General features: G+C 51.8%; 4 protein-coding genes across 9 annotated transcripts in view; all 4 read right to left on the bottom strand.

The window, feature by feature from the left end:
* Positions 1-10792, bottom strand: part of LOC122461352 (immunoglobulin lambda-1 light chain-like) — a 567620-nt gene extending 556828 nt beyond the window's left edge. The window contains exons 1-2 of the mRNA XM_043529712.1: positions 10684-10792; positions 10261-10579 (exon numbers count right to left, since the gene is read on the bottom strand). Coding sequence (XP_043385647.1) covers positions 10261-10579; positions 10684-10732 — 368 coding nt within the window. The 5' untranslated portion in view covers positions 10733-10792. The remainder of the gene's footprint in view (positions 1-10260; positions 10580-10683) is intronic.
* Positions 1-22237, bottom strand: part of LOC102941305 (immunoglobulin lambda variable 3-21) — a 550568-nt gene extending 528331 nt beyond the window's left edge. For 2 of the 3 annotated variants that reach the window (XM_043529714.1, XM_043529717.1), the window contains exons 1-3: positions 22232-22237; positions 14122-14212; positions 13699-14017 (exon numbers count right to left, since the gene is read on the bottom strand). In XM_043529714.1, the coding sequence (XP_043385649.1) occupies positions 13699-14017; positions 14122-14170 (368 nt within the window). In that variant the 5' untranslated portion in view covers positions 14171-14212; positions 22232-22237. Of the gene's footprint in view, positions 1-13695; positions 14018-14121; positions 14213-22231 lie in introns of all 3 variants that reach the window. The other variant, XM_043529715.1, reaches the window with a different exon arrangement.
* LOC102937026 (immunoglobulin lambda-1 light chain) overlaps positions 1-22777 on the bottom strand; it is a 537592-nt gene that overhangs the window by 507487 nt on the left and 7328 nt on the right. Inside the window, exons 1-2 of one of the 4 annotated variants that reach the window (XM_043529630.1) lie at positions 1661-1804; positions 1238-1556 (exon numbers count right to left, since the gene is read on the bottom strand). The exons of 1 other annotated variant lie outside the window; for it this stretch is intronic. In XM_043529630.1, the coding sequence (XP_043385565.1) occupies positions 1238-1556; positions 1661-1709 (368 nt within the window). In that variant the 5' untranslated portion in view covers positions 1710-1804. Of the gene's footprint in view, positions 1-1237; positions 1557-1660; positions 1805-4633; positions 4695-22777 lie in introns of those variants that run through there. 2 more of the 4 variants (XM_043529631.1, XM_043529633.1) reach the window with 2 other exon arrangements.
* On the bottom strand, positions 17404-18011 carry LOC102939850 (immunoglobulin lambda variable 5-37). Its single transcript, XM_007057027.4, has 2 exons — positions 17923-18011; positions 17404-17804 (listed from the first exon to the last, which is right to left on the bottom strand). The coding sequence occupies exons 1-2, from the start codon at positions 17966-17968 to the stop codon at positions 17404-17406; spliced, it is 447 nt and encodes a 148-aa protein (XP_007057089.3). The 5' UTR covers positions 17969-18011.

The following is a 22777-nucleotide window of genomic DNA, read 5'->3' as shown; positions in this document are numbered from 1 at the left end:
ATGGGGCCCGGCCCTATGCTGCACTTGCTCTGTGATCCTGGTTTGACGGTGTGTAAATCCTGCACACAGCAATGTATCACTGCTGGGCTGGTCGTCCGCTCTGCCATGGCTGGGCTCAGGGAGGAGGGAGACGGTATATTGTGCTCTGCAGCCACCTCTAGGGAGGCCAGGATACAAATCACTGAGTTCCAGGTCATCTACCTGTCCTGGTTCCTCTTCCTGCCCAGTGTCACCCTATTAGTTTTAGGGAGCAGAAGGCTTTGGGGCTCACATCTCAGGGATGAGGGGAGAGTGGAGCTGCCCAGCCAAGTGCTCAAATGTAAACCTTTCCTACCAGGAGGGTGTGTGCAGCCCCATGGTACGATTCATGTAATGGATTTACACAGAATACCACACGGATAGATCTGGACTGACATTGCACCCACCCCCCATCACACACAGACATGGCCAAGACTCCTCTCCCCTGTCCTCCACTGCCTTGGATTTTTGCTATTTCCAACTGTTATAAAGAGCCCTTGGCTGGACTTATTCTCTCCGAGACTCCTGCTGTCGGTACTCTAGGGATACTGGGCCATTCCCTGCTGACACATTCGTTGGATGAGATGGATTACGCTGGATTTAGTCTCTGGTGGAAATGGGAACACAGAGTAGCTGCCATCTTGGATCAGGCCCCTCTGGGCCCTCAGGATAGTACAGAATCCAAGTGACTGGGTTCACTCTGTGTAAGATTGGGCTATTCAGATGCTGGCTACCAAACCCTTCCTGTCACTGACGGGCTGACTGGCATCAGACTTCCACGGACACACGTGATTACACAGCTCTCCTGTGGCAGGCATCAGCTTCAGATCTGCCTGGGTCACTTCTAGCAGTGCAGGGGGTGGAGGTGTGAACATGTGGCCCGTGCAGTAGGAGATGGGGAGGTTGTAGAGAACATGACAGTCCTCAGCCTGCCCTGGACGCTAGAACAGTGCAAAGGATCCCAGAGCTCCCAATCTGCAGGCAGCCCCCGCTCCCCATGCAGTGCCAGGAGATCAGTCTAGGAGGAGGGGGATCTAGTGTGAGGGAAAAGCAATCCCTGAAACAAAGGCCGGGTACAACACGGCCAAGGAAGCCTCTCTCTGGGCACAGCTCTGCCCCACTAGCCTCAAAGCTCTTCCTCAGAGTCTCGCTCGGGGTTGGCCAGTGAAATGTGAAAGGTTTTTGTCTTGGTTCCCTCTTTGATTACACCACTGTGAGCATCTGAGCGCTGCTGTCCCAAGCTGCACAGTAATAATCAGCGTCATCCTCGGCTTGGAGGCCAGAGATGGTTAAGTAGCCAACACTGCCGGAGGCAGAGCCAGAGAACCGGTCCGGGACCCCAGAGCCCCTGCCTGTGCTAGAATCACTGTAATAATAGAGCAGGTATCTGGGAGGATTCCCAGGGGTCTGTTGGTACCACCTCACTCCATAGCTACTGATGCTGTATCCTCCACTGACACTGCACGAGAGTTTCACTGTCTGCCCTGGAGACGCTGACACTGAAGGCGGCTGCGTCACCACGTGCTGGGCACAAGAACCTGCCAGAGACAAAACTCCGATCTGTTAGTGCTGCACGGCTTGTGCTAAACCCCCACTTAGCTCATTTACCTGCACCCCAAAAGTCATCCTGGTCGGGAATTACCTGCCAGGAACAGCCCCAGGAGACAGAGAGGCAGAGCGCACAGGGCCATGGTGCAGGGAGGAGATGGACAGAGGGAGAGAAGGCGCCAACTCTGTCCTTGGGGTTCAACTGGTTCCTGCCTTTATGAAATCCCGTAGCCGCTTTTGGAGCCCTAAGGGGCAGGCCACATGCAAATGAGCCCTGGGGGCCAGGCTGGGGTAAGCCAGAATGCAAATGAGCTGTGGTGCTCTCTGACCTGGCCGACTGCTCAGAGACATCTGGTCATCAGCATTTAGCACACTTGACTTACTCCTGCCCAGTAATCACTCTGCTGCTGGCCCTTCTTTTCCCAGCAGGAAGAGGATTTGCATGGGAGAAAGGGGAAAACTATGGATTTCTCTTCCAAAGCCCAATCCTAGGGTGCACTAAAGAACCCCAACCAACCCGACAAAGCCCATGTTGAGCCCAAGCCCAGCCTCCAGCTCCGACAGAGAATTTCATCACTTCTCCTTCATCACTCGTTTTTGAGGTCTTGGCCACCAGACTAATACCATCGCCCCATCTAGTGATCAGAAGCAGTATTGTCTTTCCCTTCTTCACTGCACTTTCCTGTCTGTGCACCTGGTCCGTTTGTGCATTGATCGGCACGCACAAGTTTACATTCCTCATGCCACAGAAGTTCCCCCGGGAGAGTCCAGCTGTTGAGATGTAACTGACTTAGTTCCTGCTGCCTTGCGCTTAGTATTGGATACAAATTCGATAAAGTGCTTCTTCTGATTTTGTTTTCTTAATGGCCAGATTAAAGTGGACTCAGTCCAGTTTCTGTGTGTCCTCACTAGTTTTGTGCATGATCTTTGCAAACCCAGTTTTCATAATATTTGGACATCCATGAGGAAATCCGATCACTTGTGAGTGTAAGTGACAGTGTTCAGAAACATGTGTCCAAATGATGGCGTGTGATACATTGCACGTGCACAAACAAAGGCCTCACAGGGAAAAGTGGCCCTTTTCATGTTTTGTTTCAGCAGAAAATCATGGGGCATGGGCAAAGAAAGGGCAGGCAGGAAACATAATTATATACATACTAAAGGATTATTAGTTTTGTTCACACAGTGCTGCTGGGGTACCTGACGTCAGAGAATAGTGATATCTATCAAACAAAGAACACAGCCCTGCCCCAAACGGGCTGCAGCCTGGAGGCTTGAGGCAGTGCAAGAGAGCAAAGGTGAAACAGGACAAACACACAGGGCCGGGTGGGTTTTACGGCTGGAATTTTTCATTGAACCTGTGGGTTGTTGGCAGCCGTATGAAGGAGAAGGAAGCTGCTTGGTGAACACAAATGGGAAAGCGGCTGATCCAAGTGTATGGTGCAGTATGAAGGAAACATAAAGGACAACATCCCCGAGCTCTCTCAGCCTCCCACTCGAGCCTCTGTCCCTTCCAGCTCCAGTTCTCTCCTCCCCCTACACGTTTGTTACCCCAGACAAATCCCCCTCTGCTCAGCCAGCTTTCCCCAGCAGTGAGATTTCTTGGTGTATTGTGCTCTACAGACACCTAGATGCACAGTCAACCTGTGGAACTCATTGCCAGGGGATATTGTGAAGGCCAAAAGGATAATTGGGCTCAAACAAGAAATTAGATCAGTTCCTGGAGGCTAGGTCCGTCAATGCCTATTAGCTAAGACAGTCAGGGATGCCATCCCGTGCTCTGGGTTCTCCTAAACCTCTGACTGCCAGAAGCTGAAACTGGGTGACGGGGAGAGACCACTTGATATTTGTCCTGTTCTGTTCATTTCCCGTTAAGCTTCTGGGATCGGCCACTGTCAGAAGACAGGATACTGGGCTCAAGGACCTTATGTTCTTATTTAAAATAACAAGACATTCATTAATAATAGTATTAAAATGTCCTTTGCATACTTGCCAAAGCTTGGATTATAGTTATAACAAGTTCCGTAACACAGAACATTGGGAATGCGGGGAGAGCTGTTTAGACAGGGCACCAGGTTTCTGGGAGGCTATGAGAGGAGATTGCTGAGGTGTAGGGGCATTTTTAAATTGGCTTCTCCATGGCTCGTGGGTCCTTGTGGTGATTTCCAATGAGTTAGCTATCATTTCATAGCACCTGCCAGTGCACTAGATTGTAGCCACATATGAAAGATTCCCTTGCCCCACTCACTGACTGCACTCTCAGATACGTTTTCTGTGAAGACCTGAGTTACAACTCACACAGCCCCAGCACTTCACACCAACCTGGGTCACCATCTACCTGCCCCTCACTCAGCAGGGTTTGCAAGAGAAGGGGGGCGATGTGGAGATCAACGTGAAGCAGGCCCCAGGCCAGGGCCGGCAGACAGTGCCTGGGTGCAGGGGACAGTGACTCCCCAAGGAATGATCAAAGGCGTCTCTCTGTGTTTGTCAGCTTGTCTCTCTCTCTATTGTCTGTGACGGTGTCTCTAGGGAGCTCATGGTCTGGCCCTCACGTGGGCACAGGCGGACAGGCTGGGTGGAGAGTTTTGGTCTCAGTTCTCTCTCTCCCTGTGTCACTGTGATGAGCATTACTTCTACCATCCCATGCAGCACAGTAATAATCAGCATCATCCTCTGCCTGGACCCCAGCGATGACTAAATTCCAGCGGTTGCTGGAGGAGTCAGGGGAGACGGTGAATCGCGCTGGGATCCCTGTGCCCCTGCCCTGGTCACTGCTCGTGTAATAGTGGTACACAAACCGTGGGGCGCTGCCCGACTTCTGCTGGTACCATCCCACCCTGTAGCTGCCGATGCTGTACCCTGAGGGCATGGTGCAGGCCAGTCTCACATTCTCTCTGGGGGACACGGACACCGAGGGCGTTTGAGTCAGCACAGGCTGCGAGCTGGAACCTGGAACGAGATAGAAAAGAACTGAAATGTGGCTCTGCCTGTGTGAAACTGGTGAGAGAGGCTGAGCCGTGGCCAGCATCTCAGAGCAGAGAGAGTCAAGTGCATCTTTCTTCCCTACCCGAGCAGTAAGTGAGCAGCGTGAGGAGCAGAGGGGCCCAGGCCATGGTGGGAATCCAGACGAGCTCGGCTTCCTGAGGCAAACGGGTCTGTGGCTGGGACCCTCCGATTCTCTCTTAAACCCCCAGCGCTGGAAAACGGCCCCTTCATGCAAAGCCGCTCCCTGCTCACTGGCTATTAAAGACAGCACAGCCCACTGGAGAAGGGCAGAGTTATTGGGCGGGATACTTCTGTAGTGCAAGGGCACCAGTTAGGTTGTGCGGGGCGGCTGCCAACACACACACACACACAGAGTTTCATACTGGAGGTGTGCTCCCAGGGGGAGCTCTTAACTGCAGAGTGTGAAATGTGAGTTCTGCAGAGACGTTCTTCTCCCAGCTTGTGTCCCTGGGGCAGGGAATCAGTGTTTTGTTTACAAACAGAGGCAGGGTGATTTAGATCAGAAAAGGCTGGTAATTGAATTAAGGATCTGGAAGTCCTTAGATCAGTGATTCTCAAACTTTTGTGACCCTTTTCACACAGCAAGCCTATGAATGTGACCCCCCCCCCCATAAATTAAAACCACATTTTTTTATATTTAACACTTTTATAAATGCTGGAGGCAAAGCAGGGTTTGGGGTGGAGGCTGACAGCTCGCAACCTCCCAGGTAATAACCTTGTGACCCTCTGAGAGGTCATGACCCCCAGTTTGAGAACCCCTGCCTTAGGTGAACCTGTAAAACAGGAATCCCTCAGCAGGTGGGGGGGGGGGGGGCGGAGGGGGGTGTTGAAGACAGAAGCAGGGGATTCCAAAGAAATACAGTCAAGCCCTCTGAGCCAAGGTTACATTCAGAAAAGAGGAAGATGTGAGGGGCATAATTGAAGAGAAGGAACCAATGCTCAGGGAAGGGCTAGCAGTGCTATAGAGAAGTTCCCACTCTCCCTGTGGTACTTATGTGGCCCCTTCACCATAGTATCTGAGCACCTCACATCACAGCCCCTCAGTGCGGTGCAGCAGGGCTGTTATCCCCATTGTACAGATGGGGCACTGAGGCACACACAGACTAACAGTCAGATTTTCAAAGATATTTAGGCACCAAGTGGGATTGGCAAAAGCACCTAGAAGGTTCGGTGCTTTGTAAACCCCACTCGATGCCCAGCTGCATCTTTGGGTGCTGAAAATCCTTTCAAACTCTGTGCCCAAGGCACTGACCTGAGGCCATACAGGAAGTCCAGGGGGCGGGGGGGGAGGGCAGGGGAATAGAACCCAGGTCTCTCAGGGCTGCTCCCTATCCACTGGACCAGCCTTTCTCTCTGCTGCACGCTGCAAAATAGAGGACTCGGATGGGTAGAAGCAAAACCAATGTGGCCACTTCTCTGAGACTCCAGCAATCGGTCCCAAGCGACTGGGAAGGATATCATGGCTGACAGTATGAAAAGCAGCACAGAGGTCAGGAAGGATGAAGAAAGAAAGAGAATGAGAATCGGATGAGAGGAGAGCATTTAACTGCTAATGGGTGACAGGTTCTGCCCCAGGCTGGGTTGTACAGCAATGCCTGCTGTGCAATTTTAGATTTTAACTGAAAACCTTTTTGTTTTGTCATGAGTTTGAGAAAAGGAAGAAATGAGAAAGTGTCATATGAGTATCAGATGTGATTATACATCAAATTCATAGGGTTTCAGCTGTACTCAGACCAATTCCAGAATAAAGAACAGAAATTGCTTCCACAAGTCCATAAAGTTCGCAATTACTGTCATGATTCTTATTATTCACTGGGCATGATCGGTGTGCCCCAGTTCCTGGAGTCAAGTGATATGTGATGATTTCAGCCTTCGCTCTTAAAGAAAAATGAAGTTTCTAGCCCTTGTCTGTGGAGAAAGCTTCAAAATGTGACCTCCAGTGCACACCAAAGGCTCAAAAAACAGAATGTAAATTTTAAAAAAACACCAAATCTATTATTTTTACATAATCTCATTATTTTCAAGCCAATCTCATGATTTTGGTGAGCCTGACTCATGATCTTTGAATATTTGGGGTTGGCAATACTATGAAAGTGACTTGAAAGGGTCAGTTTCACTCCTGTTTAAGATCATTTTCTTGTCTATTATTTGAAGTGGGGTAAGACCCCAAGAGCTCCAGGCAGGTGCAGTATAAACTCCTGGGGGGGAAAGGGGGCCTTGCCCTAACAAGATGTTTCCAAAGTTAAATGATCTATTTGAAGCTTGATGAACTGCAAAAAAGTGCTAGAAAGTAATCTAGGTTTTTCTACAAGTGTTTCAATTGTTGTATTCAAGAGTTAGTAACAAAGTAAGAATATACATTACATTTTTAAACCTAACCAGTGCCCTTAAGTGAATTGACACAAGATGTCAGAACATGAGCTGAGTGGGTCTAATATTTGTTTAATTTTCTTTCTTTATACAGGAATTAGAAACCATTATCTGTCAGGAGCACTCTATCTAAGTTATTATCTGCAAAAAAAACCCAGGAGTTTTCAGGTGCCGAAGTAGCCTTTGAAATCATGGTTAAAGTTGCCCCCTCCCTCCAAAAAATCTGAAATGGCGCCCCAGCTGCAGTGGTGAAAGGGGCCACTTCCTCCACCTAGCCTGGCTCCTCTTTAGTGAGGGGGGCTCCTCAGTCTCCCCCTGAAGAGGTGAAGAAAAATCGTTAGCTCTCAGAGCCTGACGGGACACAATAGAACAGGGCCACTGAGAGACAGTGCGGGGCAGGGGTGGTGGGTAGAATAGGCCAGGGGAGGCTAAGTCTCCCCAAACCCAGGCTGTGGCCCTGCCCACGCTCCTCCCCAAGACCTCGCCCTCACTCTATCTCTCCCCTGAAGCTGGCGGGGGCTCAGCTCCCGGAGCTCGGGGCTTGGGCCGGCCAGCAGCTCGGGTGGGCTCAGGGAGCCGTGGGGGTTTTGAAGCTACTCTGGCTCCGGTGGGTGAGGGGGGCCAGTCCCTCATGTGTGGGGGTGGCGTAGGGGCAGACCCTCATGGGGTCAGGGGGCTAGCCTCCCAGAATGGGGCGTTCACCCACCGCCCATGGTGGGGGGAATCACTTGTACGAGCATCACTTTTCAGAGGTCTCAATTGCTGACTAAGGGCACAGGCCCAGCCTTCTAGCCACAGGGAAGCTCCCAGCTGGGGTTTGGGCTGCAGGTGTCTCATCCCGAGTGAAACCTCACAGACAGCAGCAAGAGCACACGGGGCACTTCGCAGGGTGGGGGATCTGCTGAGAGATCAGGCTCCATTCTGAGGGTGGCTCAATGGTAGACACGTCTGATCTTCATGTCCATTCCCTAGACATGCTGTCCTCACCCAGCTGGCTTGTCAGGGCACCGGGAGTCTTTCCAGACAGGCCTTCCTGGGTCCCTTCTGACAGCAGGGACCAGTCTCTTACATATCCCGTTAAGGCTAAAGAGGTCATCTAGATGGATCAGTAGCCACGGCGGACAATTCCAGAAACCTGTTAAGTAACTTCTCCGGTTTCCGGTTCCGTTTTTGGTCCGTGCTATGGAATGAGATCTTGAGAACTGAACTCTCCTGTGCTCTGCACATATATGAAAGATCCCACGGTATTTTCCATCAGAACAGGGGTTGGCCCCACAGTCCTTACCCACAATTTCCCCTCCCAATACGCATTGGGATGTCACTTTGCAGACCCAGCCACAACACTATGTCCAATTCACACTGACTGCCCACCTAATTTTAGAGGAAAAAAGGATTTTATGCCCCATTTTCAGCTCATTTCAGAGCACAAGACAAGTTATGGAGTGGCGTCTTTGGTTTCTCTATAATACAGTCTCCAAGGTTCAGCTCACACTCTTCCCTGCGCAGAGCAATTTACAAGGCCGTGATTTCGTATGCGACTTTTCCCTCACCCCAAACATGTCTCAGGCTACTCAGTCATGTCAGCGGGATTGGGGGCAGGGGGAGGCTAGGGGGAAGAGCCATGACCTGGGGAACGTGCTCAGCACTGGACTGTGTAGAGCATGTTCTGGAGACAGTGGATGGTGATTTCAAGAGGAACAGGGGTGGGGAGCACCCCGCTGAGGATTTATCGTTCTCATCTGCGTGGATCGCAGCTCCCATGGCTTTGGACTCTATCTCCATTTGGGGAGCTACATACTGCCCCATGCGCTGCCTCACAGCGATGGGGCCCTGGGCCCCACGCTGCACTTGCTCTGTGTATCACTGTTGGGCTGGTGGCCTGTTTTGCCACGGCTGGGCTAGGGAAGCAGGGAGACGGTGTATTGTGCTCTGCAGCCACCTCTAGGGAGGCCAGGATACAAATCACTGAGTTCCAGGTCATCTACCTGTCTTGGTTCCTCCTCCTGCCCAGAGGAAAAGGCTTTGGGGCTCACATTAAAGAGATGAGGGGCGAATGAAGCTGCCCAGCAAAGTGCTCATGTGGAAACCTCTACTGGCTTTGGAGGTAGGGGTTCAATGTAATGTAAACAAATGCAGGTCCAGTGGGTTCTGGGGGTCTGTGCTGCCCCACAATACCATTAATAGAATGGATTTACACAGAATTCTACGGGGATGGATCTGAACTCAGGCTGACACCACCACCCCGTATCACACGCAGATATGGCCAAGAATCCTCTCCCGTTGTCTCCACTCCCTTGGATTTTTTAGATATTTTCAGATTTTTTAAAGAGTCCTGGGTTGGAGTTTTTCTCTCAGAGTCTCCTGCTGTCGGTACTTTAGGGCTATTGGGCCCTTCACTGCTGACAGATTCTTTGGATGAGATGGATTATGCTGGATTTAGTTTCTGGTGGAGACAGGAACACAGAGTAGCAGCCATCTCAGATCAGGCCCCTCTGGGCCCTCAGGATAGTAAGGATTCCAAGATTACCGTGGCTCCCAGGAAGCAGCCAACAGATCCCCGCAGTGCAGCCCCTAGGCGCATGGGTAGCCAGGGATGCTCCGCACGCTGCCCCCGCAGCTCCCAATGGTCACGATTCCTGGGCAACAGGAGCTGCGGAGCCGGCACTAGGGGCGGGGGCAGCACAAAGAGCCTCCCTGGCCACCCACGCACTTAGGGGCTGCCAGAAACTGGTAGCTGCTTCCAGGAGCCGCACAGAGCTAGGGCAGGCAGGGAGCCTGCCTTAGCCCCAGGGCCCCCCTGCACCGCTGACCAGATGCCTGGCAACCCTGCTACCAAACCCTTCCTGTCAGTGATGGGCTGACTGGCACCAGACCTCCACGGACACACGTGATATCACAGCTCTCCTGTGGCAGGCATCAGCTTCAGACCTGCCTGGGTCACTTCTAGCAGTGCAGGGGGTGGAGGTGTGAACATGTGGCCCGTGCAGTAGGAGATGGGGAGGTTGTAGAGAACATGACAGTCCTCAGCCTGCCCTGGACGCTAGAACAGTGCAAAGGATCCCAGAGCTCCCAGTCTGCAGGCAGCCCCCGCTCCCATTGCAGTGCCAGGAGATCAGTCTAGGAGGAGGGGGATCTAGTGTGAGGGAAAAGCAATCCCTTAAACAAAGGCCGGGTACAACACGGCCAAGGAAGCCTCTCTCTGGGCACAGCTCTGCCCCACTAGCCTCAAAGCTCTTCCTCAGAGTCTCGCTCGGGGTTGGCCAGTGAAATGTGAAAGGTTTTTGTCTTGGTTCCCTCTCTGATTACACCACTGTGAGCATCTTAGCGCTGCTGTCCCAAGCTGCACAGTAATAATCAGCGTCATCCTCGGCTTGGAGCCCAGAGATGGTTAAGTAGCCAACGCTGCCGGAGGCAGAGCCAGAGAACCGGTCCGGGATCCCAGAGCCCCTGCCTGTGCTAGAATCACTGTAATAATAGAGCAGGTATCTGGGAGGATTCCCAGCGGTCTGTTGGAACCAGCCTATTCCATAGCTACTGATGCTGTATCCTCCACTGACACTGCACGAGAGTTTCACTGTCTGCCCCGGAGACGCTGACACTGAGGGCGGCTGCGTCACCACGTGCTGGGCACAAGAACCTGCCAAAGACAAAACTCAGATCTGTTAGTGCTGCACGGCTTGTGCTAAACCCCCACTTAGCTCATTTACCAGCTCCCCAAAAGTCATCCTGGTCGGGAATTACCTGCCAGGAACAGCCCCAGGAGACAGAGAGGCAGAGCGCACAGGGCCATGGTGCAGGGAGGAGATGGACAGAGGGAGAGAAGGCACCAACTCTGTCCTTGGGGTTCAACTGGTTCCTGCCTTTATGAAATCCCGTAGCAGCTTTTGGAGCCCTAAGGGGCAGGCCACATGCAAATGCACCCTGGGGGGCAGGCTGGGGTAAGCCAGAATGCAAATGAGCTGTGGTGCTCTCTGACCTGGCCGACTGCTCAGAGACATCTGGTCATCAGCATTTAGCACACTTGACTTACTCCTGCCCAGTAATCACTCTGCTGCTGGCCCTTCTTTTCCCAGCAGGAAGAGGATTTGCATGGGAGAAAGGGGAAAACTATGGATTTGTCTTCCAAAGCCCAACCCAGGTGTGTACTAAAGAACCCCAACCAACCCAGGAAAGCCCATGTCGAGACTTTCATCATTTCTCCCTTAGTCACCAGATAACCGTTCAGCGCAAACTAGCTTTTCAGGTCTTGGCCACAAGGCTCATAAAATGCCCCCATGTAGTGGGTGCAAGCAGTATTTGCTTCCCCTTCTTGACTGCACTTTCCATTTTGTGAACCTGCTCTATTTGTGCATTGATTGGCATGCACAAGTTTACATTCCTCAGGCTGCCCTCGAAGAGTCCAGCTGTTGGGATGTAACTGACTTAGTTCCTGCTGCCTTGTGCTTAGTCATGAATATAAACTAGATAACATGCATCACAGAACTGCTTCTGATTCTGTTCTTTTATGGCCAGATTAAAGTGGGCTCAGTCCAGTTTCGGTGTGTGCTCACTACTTTTGTGCATGATCTTTGCAAACCCAGTTTTCACAGTATTTGCACATGCGTGAGGAAATCCAGTCACTTGTATGTGTATCGGATAGTGTTCAAAAACAATGATTGCAAATGATGGTGCATGATACATTGCACGTTCACAAATTATGGCCTCATTGGGAAAAGTGGCCCCTGTTGGGATTTCTTTCAGCAGGATATAGTGGGAGAAGAGCAAAGGAAGGGCTGGCAGAAAACATAACTGTATATGCCCTAAAATAATAATGACTTTTTATTCACATAGTGATGCTGGCTTAGCTGATGTCAGACAACAGTTAAATATGTCAAACAACTGACACAACCCTGTCCCAGACAGGCTGCAGCCTGGAGGCTTGAGGCAGTGCAAGACAGCAAAGGTGAAACAGGACAAACACACAGGGCCGGGTGGATTTTACAGCTGGAAGTTTTCACTGAACATGTGGGTTGTTGGGAGCTGTTTGAAGGAGTAGAGGGAAGGTGCTTGATGAACACAATTGAGAAACTGGCTGATCCCAGTGTAAGGTGCAGGATGAAGGAAACATAAAGGACAACATCCCCGTGCTCTCTCAGCCCCACTCAAGCCTCCCTCCCTTCCAGCCCCAGTTGCCTCCTCCCCCCACGCCCTTGGTGCCCCTTACCAAATCCCCCTCTGCTCAGCCAGCTCTCCCCAGCAGTAAGCTCTTACCCCTCTCCCAGTTTCTATATGTTGTATGTGTCGGGTTGTTATTGTTGTTATGAATAGCACTATTTATTAGGGAAATGGGCTCATTGTTTCCGGCACACTTGGATTGGGGGCGACACCATGGAAAATCCACACTTTCCATGTGGCTGTGGGAAGGAGCATTTTGAAAAATACTCCTAAAAGAAAGAAACTTGGGGATGTGAAATTGCCTGCAATACAAATGGCCACCATTTGGGGTGAAATCAGGGAAATATGATGAATTACTTTTGCCCAGCTCTGGCTGGGTGCAAAGACGCCCCGTCCTTGTCCTCTCAAATCAATGGCAAAACACCCACTAACTCCAGTGGTGCTGCCCCCATGCTCTTTGGAGGTCTCACCTGGGCCTAGATCGCTGTAGACTTCTTTCATGTTGTGATCTCACTCCTTTGCTTTCTCATGGAATTGAGATTTGTAACAATAGCAGACCTCTTCTTAGCCACTTTCGGAAGCTTGTTTTGCTTATTTTTCACTGTTACAAATTGTTTCTTTGCAAAGAAATCGATTTCTACAGCTTAACGGAATGTGCTGCTCAGAGACATCTGGTCATCAGTATTTAGCACACTTGAATTTTTCTGCCCATTAATCACTCTGCTGCTGGCCCTTCTTTTCCCAGCAGGAAGAGAATTTGCATGGAAGAAAGAGGAAAACTATGGATTTGTCTTCCAAAGCCCAACCCTAGAGTGCACTAAGGAACCCCAACCAACCCAACAAAGCCCATGTTGAGCCCAAGCCCAGCCTCCAGCTCCGACAGAGAATTTCATCACTTCTCCTTCATCACTCGTTTTTGAGGTCTTGGCCACCAGACTAATACAAGCGCCCCATCTAGTGATCGGAAGCAGTATTGTCTTCCCCTTCTTCACTGCACTTTCCTGTCTGTGCACCTGGTCCGTTTGTGCATTGATCGGCATGCACAAGTTTACATTCCTCATACCACAGAGGTTCCCCAGGGAGAGTCCAGCTGTTGAAATATAACTGACTTAGTTCCTGCTGCCTTGTGCTTAGTATTGGATACAAATTCGATAAAGTGCTTCTTCTGATTTTGTTTTCTTAATGGCCAGATTAAAGTGGGCTCAGTCCAGTTTCTGTGTGTACTCACTAGTTTTGTGCATGATCTTTGCAAACCCAGTTTTCATAATATTTGGACATACATGAGGAAATCCTCAGTCCTCAGCCTGCCCTGGATGCTAGAACAGCCCCTCTGTGCAAAGGATCCCAGAGCTCCCAATCTGCAGGCAGCCCCCGCTCCCCATGCAGTGCCAGGAGATCAGTCTAGGAGGAGAGGGATCTAGTGTGAGGGATAACCAATCTCTTAAACAAAGGCCGGGTACAACACGGCCAAGGAAGCCTCTCTCTGGGCACAGCTCTGCCCCACTAGCCTCAAAGCTCTTCCTCAGAGTCTCGCTCGGGGTTGGCCAGTGAAATGTGAAAGGTTTTTGTCTTGGTTCCCTCTCTGATTACACCACTGTGAGCATCTTAGCGCTGCTGTCCCAAGTCAGACAGTAATAATCAGCGTCATCCTCGGCTTGGAGCCCAGAGATGGTTAAGTAGCCAACGCTGCCGGAGGCAGAGCCAGAGAACCGGTCCGGGACCCCAGAGCCCCTGCCTGTGCTAGAATCACTGTAATAATAGAGCAGGTATCTGGGAGGATTCCCAGCGGTCTGTTGGTACCACCTCACTCCATTGCTACTGATGCTGTATCCTCCACTGACACTGCACGAGAGTTTCACTGTCTGCCCCGGAGACGCTGACTCTGAGGGCGGCTGCGTCACCACGTGCTGGGCACAAGAACCTGCCAGAGACAAAACTCAGATCTGTTAGTGCTGCACGGCTTGTGCTAAACCCCTAATTAGCTCATTTACCAGCTCCCTAAAAGTCATCCTGGTCGGGAATTACCTGCCAGGAACAGCCCCAGGAGACAGAGAGGCAGAGCACACAGGGCCATGGTGCAGGGAGGAGATGGACAGAGGGAGAGAAGGCGCCAACTCTGTCCTTGGGGTTCAAGTGGTTCCTGCCTTTATGAAATCCCGTAGCAGCTTTTGGAGCCCTAAGGGGCAGGCCACATGCAAATGCACCCTGGGGGGCAGGCTGGGGTAAGCCAGAATGCAAATGAGCTGTGGTGCTCTCTGACCTGGCCGACTGCTCAGAGACATCTGGTCATCAGCATTTAGCACACTTGACTTACTCCTGCCCAGTAATCACTCTGCTGCTGGCCCTTCTTTTCCCAGCAGGAAGAGAATTTGCATGGGAGAAAGGGGAAAACTATGGATTTGTCTTCCAAAGTCCAATCCTAGGGTGCACTAAGGAACCCCAACCAACCCAACAAAGCCCATGTTGAGCCCAAGCCCAGCCTCCAGCTCCGACAGAGAATTTCGTCACTTCTCCTTCATCACTCGTTTTTGAGGTCTTGGCCACCAGACTAATACCATCGCCCCATCTAGTGATCGGAAGCAGTATTGTCTTTCTCTTCTTCACTGCACTTTCCTGTCTGTGCACCTGGTCCATTTGTGCATTGATCGGCACGCACAAGTTTACATTCCTCATACCACAGAGGTTCCCCCGGGACAGTCCAGCTGTTGAGATGTAACTGACTTAGTTCCTGCTGCCTTGCGCTTAGTATTGGATACAAATTCGATAATGTGCTTCTTCTGATTTTGTTTTCTTAATGGCCAGATTAAAGTGGGCTCAGTCCAGTTTCTGTGTGTCCTCGCTAGTTTTGTGCATGATCTTTGCAAACCCAGTTTTCATAATATTTGGACATACATGAGGAAATCCGATCACTTGTGTGTGTTAAGTGACAGTGTTCAGAAACATGTGTCCAAATGATGGCATGTGATACTTTGCACGTGCACAAACAAAGGCCTCACAGGGAAAAGTGGCCCTTTTCATGTTTTGTTTCAGCAGAAAATCATGGGGCATGGGCAAAGAAAGGGCAGGCAGGAAACATAATTATATACATACTAAAGGATTATTAGTTTTGTTCACACAGTGCTGCTGGGGTACCTGACGTCAGAGAACAGTGATATCTATCAAACAAAGAACACAGCCCTGCCCCAAACGGGCTGCAGCCTGGAGGCTTGAGGCAGTGCAAGAGAGCAAAGGTGAAACAGGACAAACACACAGGGCTGGGTGGGTTTTACGGCTGGAATTTTTCATTGAACCTGTGGGTCGTTGGCAGCCGTATGAAGGAGAAGGAAGCTGCTTGGTGAACACAAATGGGAAAGCGGCTGATCCAAGTGTATGGTGCAGTATGAAGGAAACATAAAGGACAACATCCCCGAGCTCTCTCAGCCTCCCACTCGAGCCTCTGTCCCTTCCAGCTCCAGTTCTCTCCTCCCCCTACATGTTTGTTACCCCAGACAAATCCCCCTCTGCTCAGCCAGCTCTCCCCAGCAGCGAGCTTTCTTGGTGTATTGTGCTCTACAGACACCTCTAGGGAGGCCAGGATACAAATCACTGTCCTGGATTCCGCTTTCTGCTCCAGCATCTTCCCATCCGCGTTCGGGAGGAAAAGGCCTTGGGGCTCACATTGAAGGGATGAGGGGAGAGGGGAGCTGTCCAGCGAAGTGCTCATGTTGAAACCTCCTCTGGCTTTGAAGATGGGGGTTAAAACTGTCATAAGGAAATGACGGTCTCCATAGGTCCAAAGGGTTTGTGCTTCCCAATCATACCATGAATATAGTGGATTTACACAGAATTCCTCATGGCTGGATCTGGATTGAGGCTGCCCCTGCCCACCCCAAACACAGACAAGGCCAAGACTCCTCTCCCCTCATCCCTGCTGCCTTGGATCTTTAGCTATTTCCAGAATTTTAAAAGAGCCCTTGGCTGCAATTATTGTCTCTCAGTCTCTTGCTGTCGGTACTTTAGGGATATTGAGCCCTTCACTGCTGGCAGGTTTGCTGGATGAGATGGATCATGCCGGATTTAGGCTTGGTCTACAGTTCCAATTTATGTTGGTATAACTACTTCACTCCATCTAGAAAAACCTACATCAGAGTTGGACAAGGTGCAGAGAAAGGCAACAAAAAATGCTTCGGGGTGTGGAACAGCTTCCGGAAGGAGACTGGGACTTTTCAGCTTACAAAAGAAGATGACTAAGGGGTGGTATGATAGGGATCAATACAATCAGGAATGATGGGGAGAAAGGGAATAAGGAAATGTTTTTTACCCCTTCACATAACACAACAACCAGGAGTCACCCAAAGAAATTAATAGGCAGCAGGTTTCAGACAAACACAAGGAAGTACTTCTTCATATAACGCACAGTCAACCTGTGGAACTCATTACCAGGGGATATTGTGAAGGCCAAAAGGATAATTGGGTTCAAACAAGAAATTAGATCAGTTCCTGGAGGCTAGGTCCATCAATGCCTATTAGCTAAGACAGTCAGGGATGCCATCCCGTGCTCTGGGTTCTCCTAAACCTCTGACTGCCAGAAGCTGAAACTGGGTGATGGGGAGAGACCACTTGATATTTGTCCTGTTCTGTTCATTTCCCGTTAAGCTTCTGGGATCGGCCACTGTCAGAAGACAGGATACTGGGCTCAAGGACCTTATGTTCTTATTTAAAATAACAAGACATTCATTAATAATAGTATTAAAATGTCCTTTGCATACTTGCCGAAGCTTGGATTATAGTTATAACAAGTTCCGTAACACAGAACACTGGGAATGCGGGGAGAGCTGTATAGACAGGGCACCAGGTTTCTGGGAGGCTATGGGAGGAGATTGCTGAGGTGTAGGGGCATTTTTAAATTGGCTTCTCCATGGCTCGTGGGTCCTTGTGGTGATTTCCAATGAGTTAGCTATCATTTCATAGCACCTGCCAGTGCACTAGATTGTAGCCACATGTGAAAGATTCCCTTCCCCCACTCACTGACTGCACTCTCAGATATGCTTTCTGTGAAGACCTGAGTTACAGCTCACACAGCCCCAGCACTTCACACCAACCTGGGTCACCATCTACCTGCCCCTCACTCAGCAGGGTTTGCAAGAGAAGGGGGGCGATGTGGAGATCAACGTGAAGCAGGCCCCAGGCCAGGGCCGGCAGACAGTGCCTGGGTGCAGGGGACAGTGACTCCCCAAGGAATGATCCAAGGCGTCTCTCTGTGTTTGTCAGCTTGTCTCTCTCTCTATTGTCTGTGACGGTGTCTCTAGGGAGCTCATGGTCTGGCCCTCACGTGGGCACAGGCGGACAGGCTGGGTGGAGAGTTTTGGTCTCAGTTCTCTCTCTCCCTGTGTCACTGTGATGAGCCTTACTTCCATCATCCCATGCAGCACAGTAATAATCAGCATCATCCTCTGCCTGGACCCCAGCGATGACTAAATTCCAGCGGTTGCTGGAGGAGTCAGGGGAGACGGTGAATCGCGCTGGGATCCCTGTGCCCCTGCCCTGGTCACTGCTCGTGTAATAGTGGTACACAAACCGTGGGGCGCTGCCCGACTTCTGCTGGTACCATTGCACCCTGTAGCTGCCGATGCTGTACCCTGAGGGCATGGTGCAGGCCAGTCTCACATTCTCTCTGGGGGACACGGACACCGAGGGCGTCTGAGTCAGCACAGGCTGCGAGCTGGAACCTGGAACGAGATAGAAAAGAACTGAAATGTGGCTCTGCCTGTGTGAAACTGGTGAGAGGGGCTGAGCCGCTGCCAGCATCTCAGAGCAGAGAGAGGCAAGTGCATCTTTCTTCCCTACCCGAGCAGTAAGTGAGCAGCGTGAGGAGCAGAGGGGCCCAGGCCATGGTGGATCCAGACGAGCTCGGCTTCCTGAGGCAAACGGGTCTCTGGCAGGAACCCTCCGATTCTCTCTTAAACCCCCAGCGCTGGAGAACGGCCCCTTCATGCAAATCAGCTCCCTGCTCACTGGCTGCTGAAGGCACCGCAGCCCACTGGAGAAGGGCAGAGTCCTCCTCACCCTTGTGTCGTGCCCCGACACCAAGTAGCACCTGCTGCCACCTGAGGAGGGCGAGGAGCCCTGGTGGGCTAGCCCTTCCTCTACTCTGGTTTCACAGCCCGCCAGGGAGATCAGCTGGCAGCTCCTTCGCGGAGCCACGAGCCTGGCTGTGTACCTGGCGCAGTTCCCAACTCGCCCGACAACTGTCCTTTGTGCAGCGCGAGGGAGACCCCGGCACACATCTATGCCTGGTGCGTCAGGTGGCAGCCCCTCTTCCAGCTCCATGTCCCCATGCTGAAGTACTGGCTGCTCTTTCTCCCGCATGTCCTGACTCACCCACAACCCATCCGTAGTCACAAAACCTCCTCACCAGCCTCCTCCTGGCACTGGCCAAGACAGCATCCAGCACAGCAGGAGGAGGAGAGGGGGCCATTGAGGGGAGAGAAAAAGCCTTTAGCTCTCAGACCCCGACAGGAAACAGCAGAACAGTGCTCCTGAGAGGCAGCTGCGGAAAACAGCTGCATTAGCATCCCTTTCCATCAGGCTCCATTGCTGGCCAAGGGTGCAGGCCCAGCCTTCTAGCCAAGGGGAGGCTGGTGCACCCAGCTGGGGTTTGGGCTGCAGGCATCTCTCATCCTGAGTGAAATCTCACAGACAACAGCACGAGTGCACTGGTCACTTTGCAGTGTGGGGGATCTGCTGAGAGATCAGGCTCTGTACGGAAGACAGCTTGGGGGTACAAACATCTGACCTTCATGCCCATTCCTGGCTGGATTCAACCCCCTCCTCACACAGCTGGCTTGTCTGTAAGACAGAACTTCATCTTCCTGGGAAAGCTCCATACATAGGGGGCATCAGGCAACACAGGGGTTTGGGAGGAAAGTTATGTTGCTGTTGATGAACTTCCTGTTTGCAATGATTCTGGGCCACCTTATCTGCTTCTTACTGGTGTCGTGGGGTCCTTGAAGTTATTCAGTGTTCATTACTGCTGCTCTCACCATTTATTACCAGCAGTTATCACCTTGTGCTACCCACCAATCTGCTAGACTGCACCCCACAGAAAGAGATTTCTGACCCTCCACCCCGCCTGCCCTGGTCAATTCCAAGAGGATTTATGTGCACCTGACCTGTGCAGCTGAAAGGGTATTTAATCCAGTCCTATAACAACCCACAAAGAATGTCTATATTGTTCCCCTGGCTTCAAACTGCCACACTTCCATGGGCTTGTTAATGCACATGAGATGGGAGGGCTCAATGGAGTCACTTTATTGGCCTGAAGTAGTGGATCATTTAAATAGTCACCCATCTGAATCGCCCTTATTCCCCGCATCCTGCCTGCTTCTCCATTGCACCGCACAAAGAATATGAAACACAAAGATAGCGGACGTGCTTTTCATTTCCGCAGATCACAGAACCGGTTTACAGTGGAAATGCAGGATATTCCCCTCCATGCCTGTCTTGATTTCGGAATCTAATGCCACCCATGAATGCTAATTACTGGCTGAAATGAGAATCACTGTATACCGAAATGATAAGTCTTTACTGATGATGATTTGTACTATAGCATGACATACTCCCCCAACCTTAGCGGCCCCCAACTCCCTGCCTCACTGGCCCCCTGCTCACACACCCAACTGCCACAGAACCTTCTCCCTGCCAGCCCCCTATGGGGGCTCAGCAAGGGCAGATTCATCCCCACTGACAGGGCATGTGGAATCTAGATTAAATGAGCTCAGTCCCTGCTCCAGGATAGGGATTTCCTTCTACCATTTAACCACCACCACAAACAAACTCACAGAGAAGCAAAGGATCAACCCCCCAGAGCGGGGATGTCTGAGGGCTACAGGAGGGGAACCTTCGACTGCTCCTGATGTTTGAGTAAGTCTCTGAACAGCCCAACGTTTTTTCCACACCAAGCTGCTTTCGGGTTCTCCCATCGCAGCCGCTGGGGCTCTGTGATTGCTGAGCAGTGAGCAGCTGGGCTAGGGACGTAACCACAGGCCTCCATTGCTCACAGGCCTGCCCGCCCCACTGAGCAGGAACAGCCCTTATTCCTTTTAGCAAAGCTGTTAACATTGTTTTCACTCCATCCACCAAGAACCAAGATCTTTGCTCTCCCTCAAGCCTCACAGGGGTCCCATTCCACAGCACACAGGGACCAGTCCATAGCAGTCATCTTCCATTTGTTGGCATTTCAGAGCTCTGTTGCCCTCTAGGGAGGGAGTAGGTACTGCGCTGGGACTCAGCGTGTGGGTAATGTAATAGAAGCTTTGGGACTTGGGGAGTAAGACCTGGGCGATTGTTCTCATGCTCTGGAATGGGGCAGACATTGATTTCTGCCTCTGTTTGGCTGTAATGTTCCGACACTGCACTGGCATGGCCCATCACACACACTCATGCTGTCCACCTGGCCGTCTGTCGCCTACCTCTCTCTTTTCATTCTCCTTTGTCTCCTTCTCAGGAGGGGAGAGACCAGATTTCCTCACTCCGTGGCATTATCCTCTTTGCAGGTACGGTGACTTTGTGATCAGGGACCCTTTCATTGCAAGGGCAGGGGCCAATCTTTTGGGGGCTGCACTTGGCACCATCACCAGGGGCTCCTTCGGCTCCACTTCTCCCTGCTGCTGCATTATTGGAAAAACAGACCAGCCCTTCCTCAGCGCTGTGCTCCAGGGCACTGCAGGGGTGAAATCAAGGCAGAACCTGCCAGGAGGCCTTTCTGCAGATCTCGTGGAGGCAAAGGCCCATGAAGCTCCCTCACCACAGTGTACCACACTGCACCTGATGCCCATGGGCAAATCCGGCCTCTGCTGCCTTCCTGAGAGGAAGCTGAGGGTTCTCACACTCAGGGACGAGCCCAGTAAGGACCCATGGTGCTCAGAGGATTCAGTCTCAGTTCCCTATCTGCCTGTCGCACTGTGAGCCACGGCAGCACTCAATGTGAGACAGTAATAATCCGCCTCGTCCTCTGCTCGGGCCCCGGTGATGATTAAATGGCAGGTGTTAGTGGAGGCGTCTTTGGAAGCTGAGAATCGGTCAGAGACCCCAGACCCCAGCCCGTTGGCAGATTCGTCTTTGTAATAGAGCAGGTATCTCGGTGGGTTCCCTGCTCTCTGCTGCAGCCAGCTTATGTAGTAGCCACTGATGCTGGTCCCACGGCTCATGGTGCAGGAGAGTCTGACAGTGTCTCCTGGGGACACAGTCTCGGAGGCCGGCTGAGTAAATAGGCCACCAGCAGCTGTGAGAAACAAACAGACATGTTAGAAGTGACCACAGCCAAATTCATGCTGTACTCGGTGTGCGTCCTCTGAATTCCTAGCATAATCACCTGCCAGGGAAAGCCCCAGGAGGCAGAGAGCCAGAGCAAATTGGGCCATGGCGCCAGGAGGGGATGGAGAGAGAAGAGAAAGAGCCCGACTCAGTAGCTGGGCTTCTGCTGGTTTGCAGCCTAGTGCTGACTTCGTAACCCCCCTGGTGGCTGCTTTAGAGCCTGTAGCTGTGGGGCAGGGGCAACCCACTATGTAAATGAGCCCTGCAGACCACGGCAGGGTCAGTGTGGCCTGAAATTATTATACGAGGCAGAGTCAAGGAAACTCTAGGTGTCAGTCAGACCTCAAGGGCCAGGCAGTTAGAGCAGCATCCCAATATTCTGAGTGGCCAGGCTGAGGCAGCTCGGCAAGGGAACGAACCCAGGCCTGGCTGCAAGCCCCAGCCTCCGAATAAGCCCCGGGTCTCTGAGATCCTCCGGGAGAATCAGACACAGAGCACGTCGCCTTGAAGCAGTAGAGGGCCGTTTCTGACGCGGTGAGTGGGGTCGAGGAGGGTGGGGAGCCTGTGTTTCATCTGACATCTTAGCTGATCTTTAACCGAGCCAGTGGCTGGCAGGACCCGTAGCGGCTCCTGGGCTGACTTAGCTCTTCTGAGGGGGATTTCAGCACCCATTGCCACAGAGCAAGGCCCACGAATCATGGGGGAGAACCAGGGAACTCCTGGTTGCTCCTGGAACCCTACTGGCAATCCTGAGTCAGAGGGGATTTCAGAGGGCCCTCAAGTCACCAGACTCCTTTCATATGTCTTGTAACGGCAGCCCCCAGAGTCAGTGGGCACTGACCCTGTCACGTGACAGACAGAAGTGTTCAGTCTTCGGCCCGGGGAGGTGACTGAGGCTTGGAAACAAAGCCAGTCTCTTACCACCACTCCCGTGTTTCACGCTGCTCTTGTGTGACTCTCAACCTAAGTCAAAATCCCTGGAGAATCATAGCGGCCACAGCACCATCCCATAGCAACGGCACCGGGACCCGTTCCCTTTGCCTGCGTACTTCCGACACTTCAAGTCTTGGGCAACTGCGAGCCGGGAGATTTATTAATCGCAGTGTCCAAACTGCATTTGTACATTATATTGCAATTTGCTGTGACTCAGTTATGTAGAAACCAGCGGTTGGTTAAGACTCGACTGGGCCCTGGCGTTCGCATAACAGTCAGGTTGCCCACACACACAGCCAGATGCAGGGTGCACCAGCCCAGCAGCCATGTCAGAGTCCAGCACTGCCTCTCCCAGCCCCGGCCCTCAGACCGCTCTGACAACCCGGGTCTATGGGATCCCACGCACATGGCTACCATTGCCCCCGAGTTCATCCCCCCTCCTGGGTCCTGTGCC

This window comes from Chelonia mydas, chromosome 15 (genome assembly GCF_015237465.2).
Source record: "Chelonia mydas isolate rCheMyd1 chromosome 15, rCheMyd1.pri.v2, whole genome shotgun sequence".
Classification (NCBI taxonomy): Eukaryota; Metazoa; Chordata; order Testudines; family Cheloniidae; genus Chelonia; species Chelonia mydas.
The sequence above is the reverse complement of the archived record's forward strand: the minus strand, read 5'-3'. Positions and strand labels throughout refer to the sequence as shown.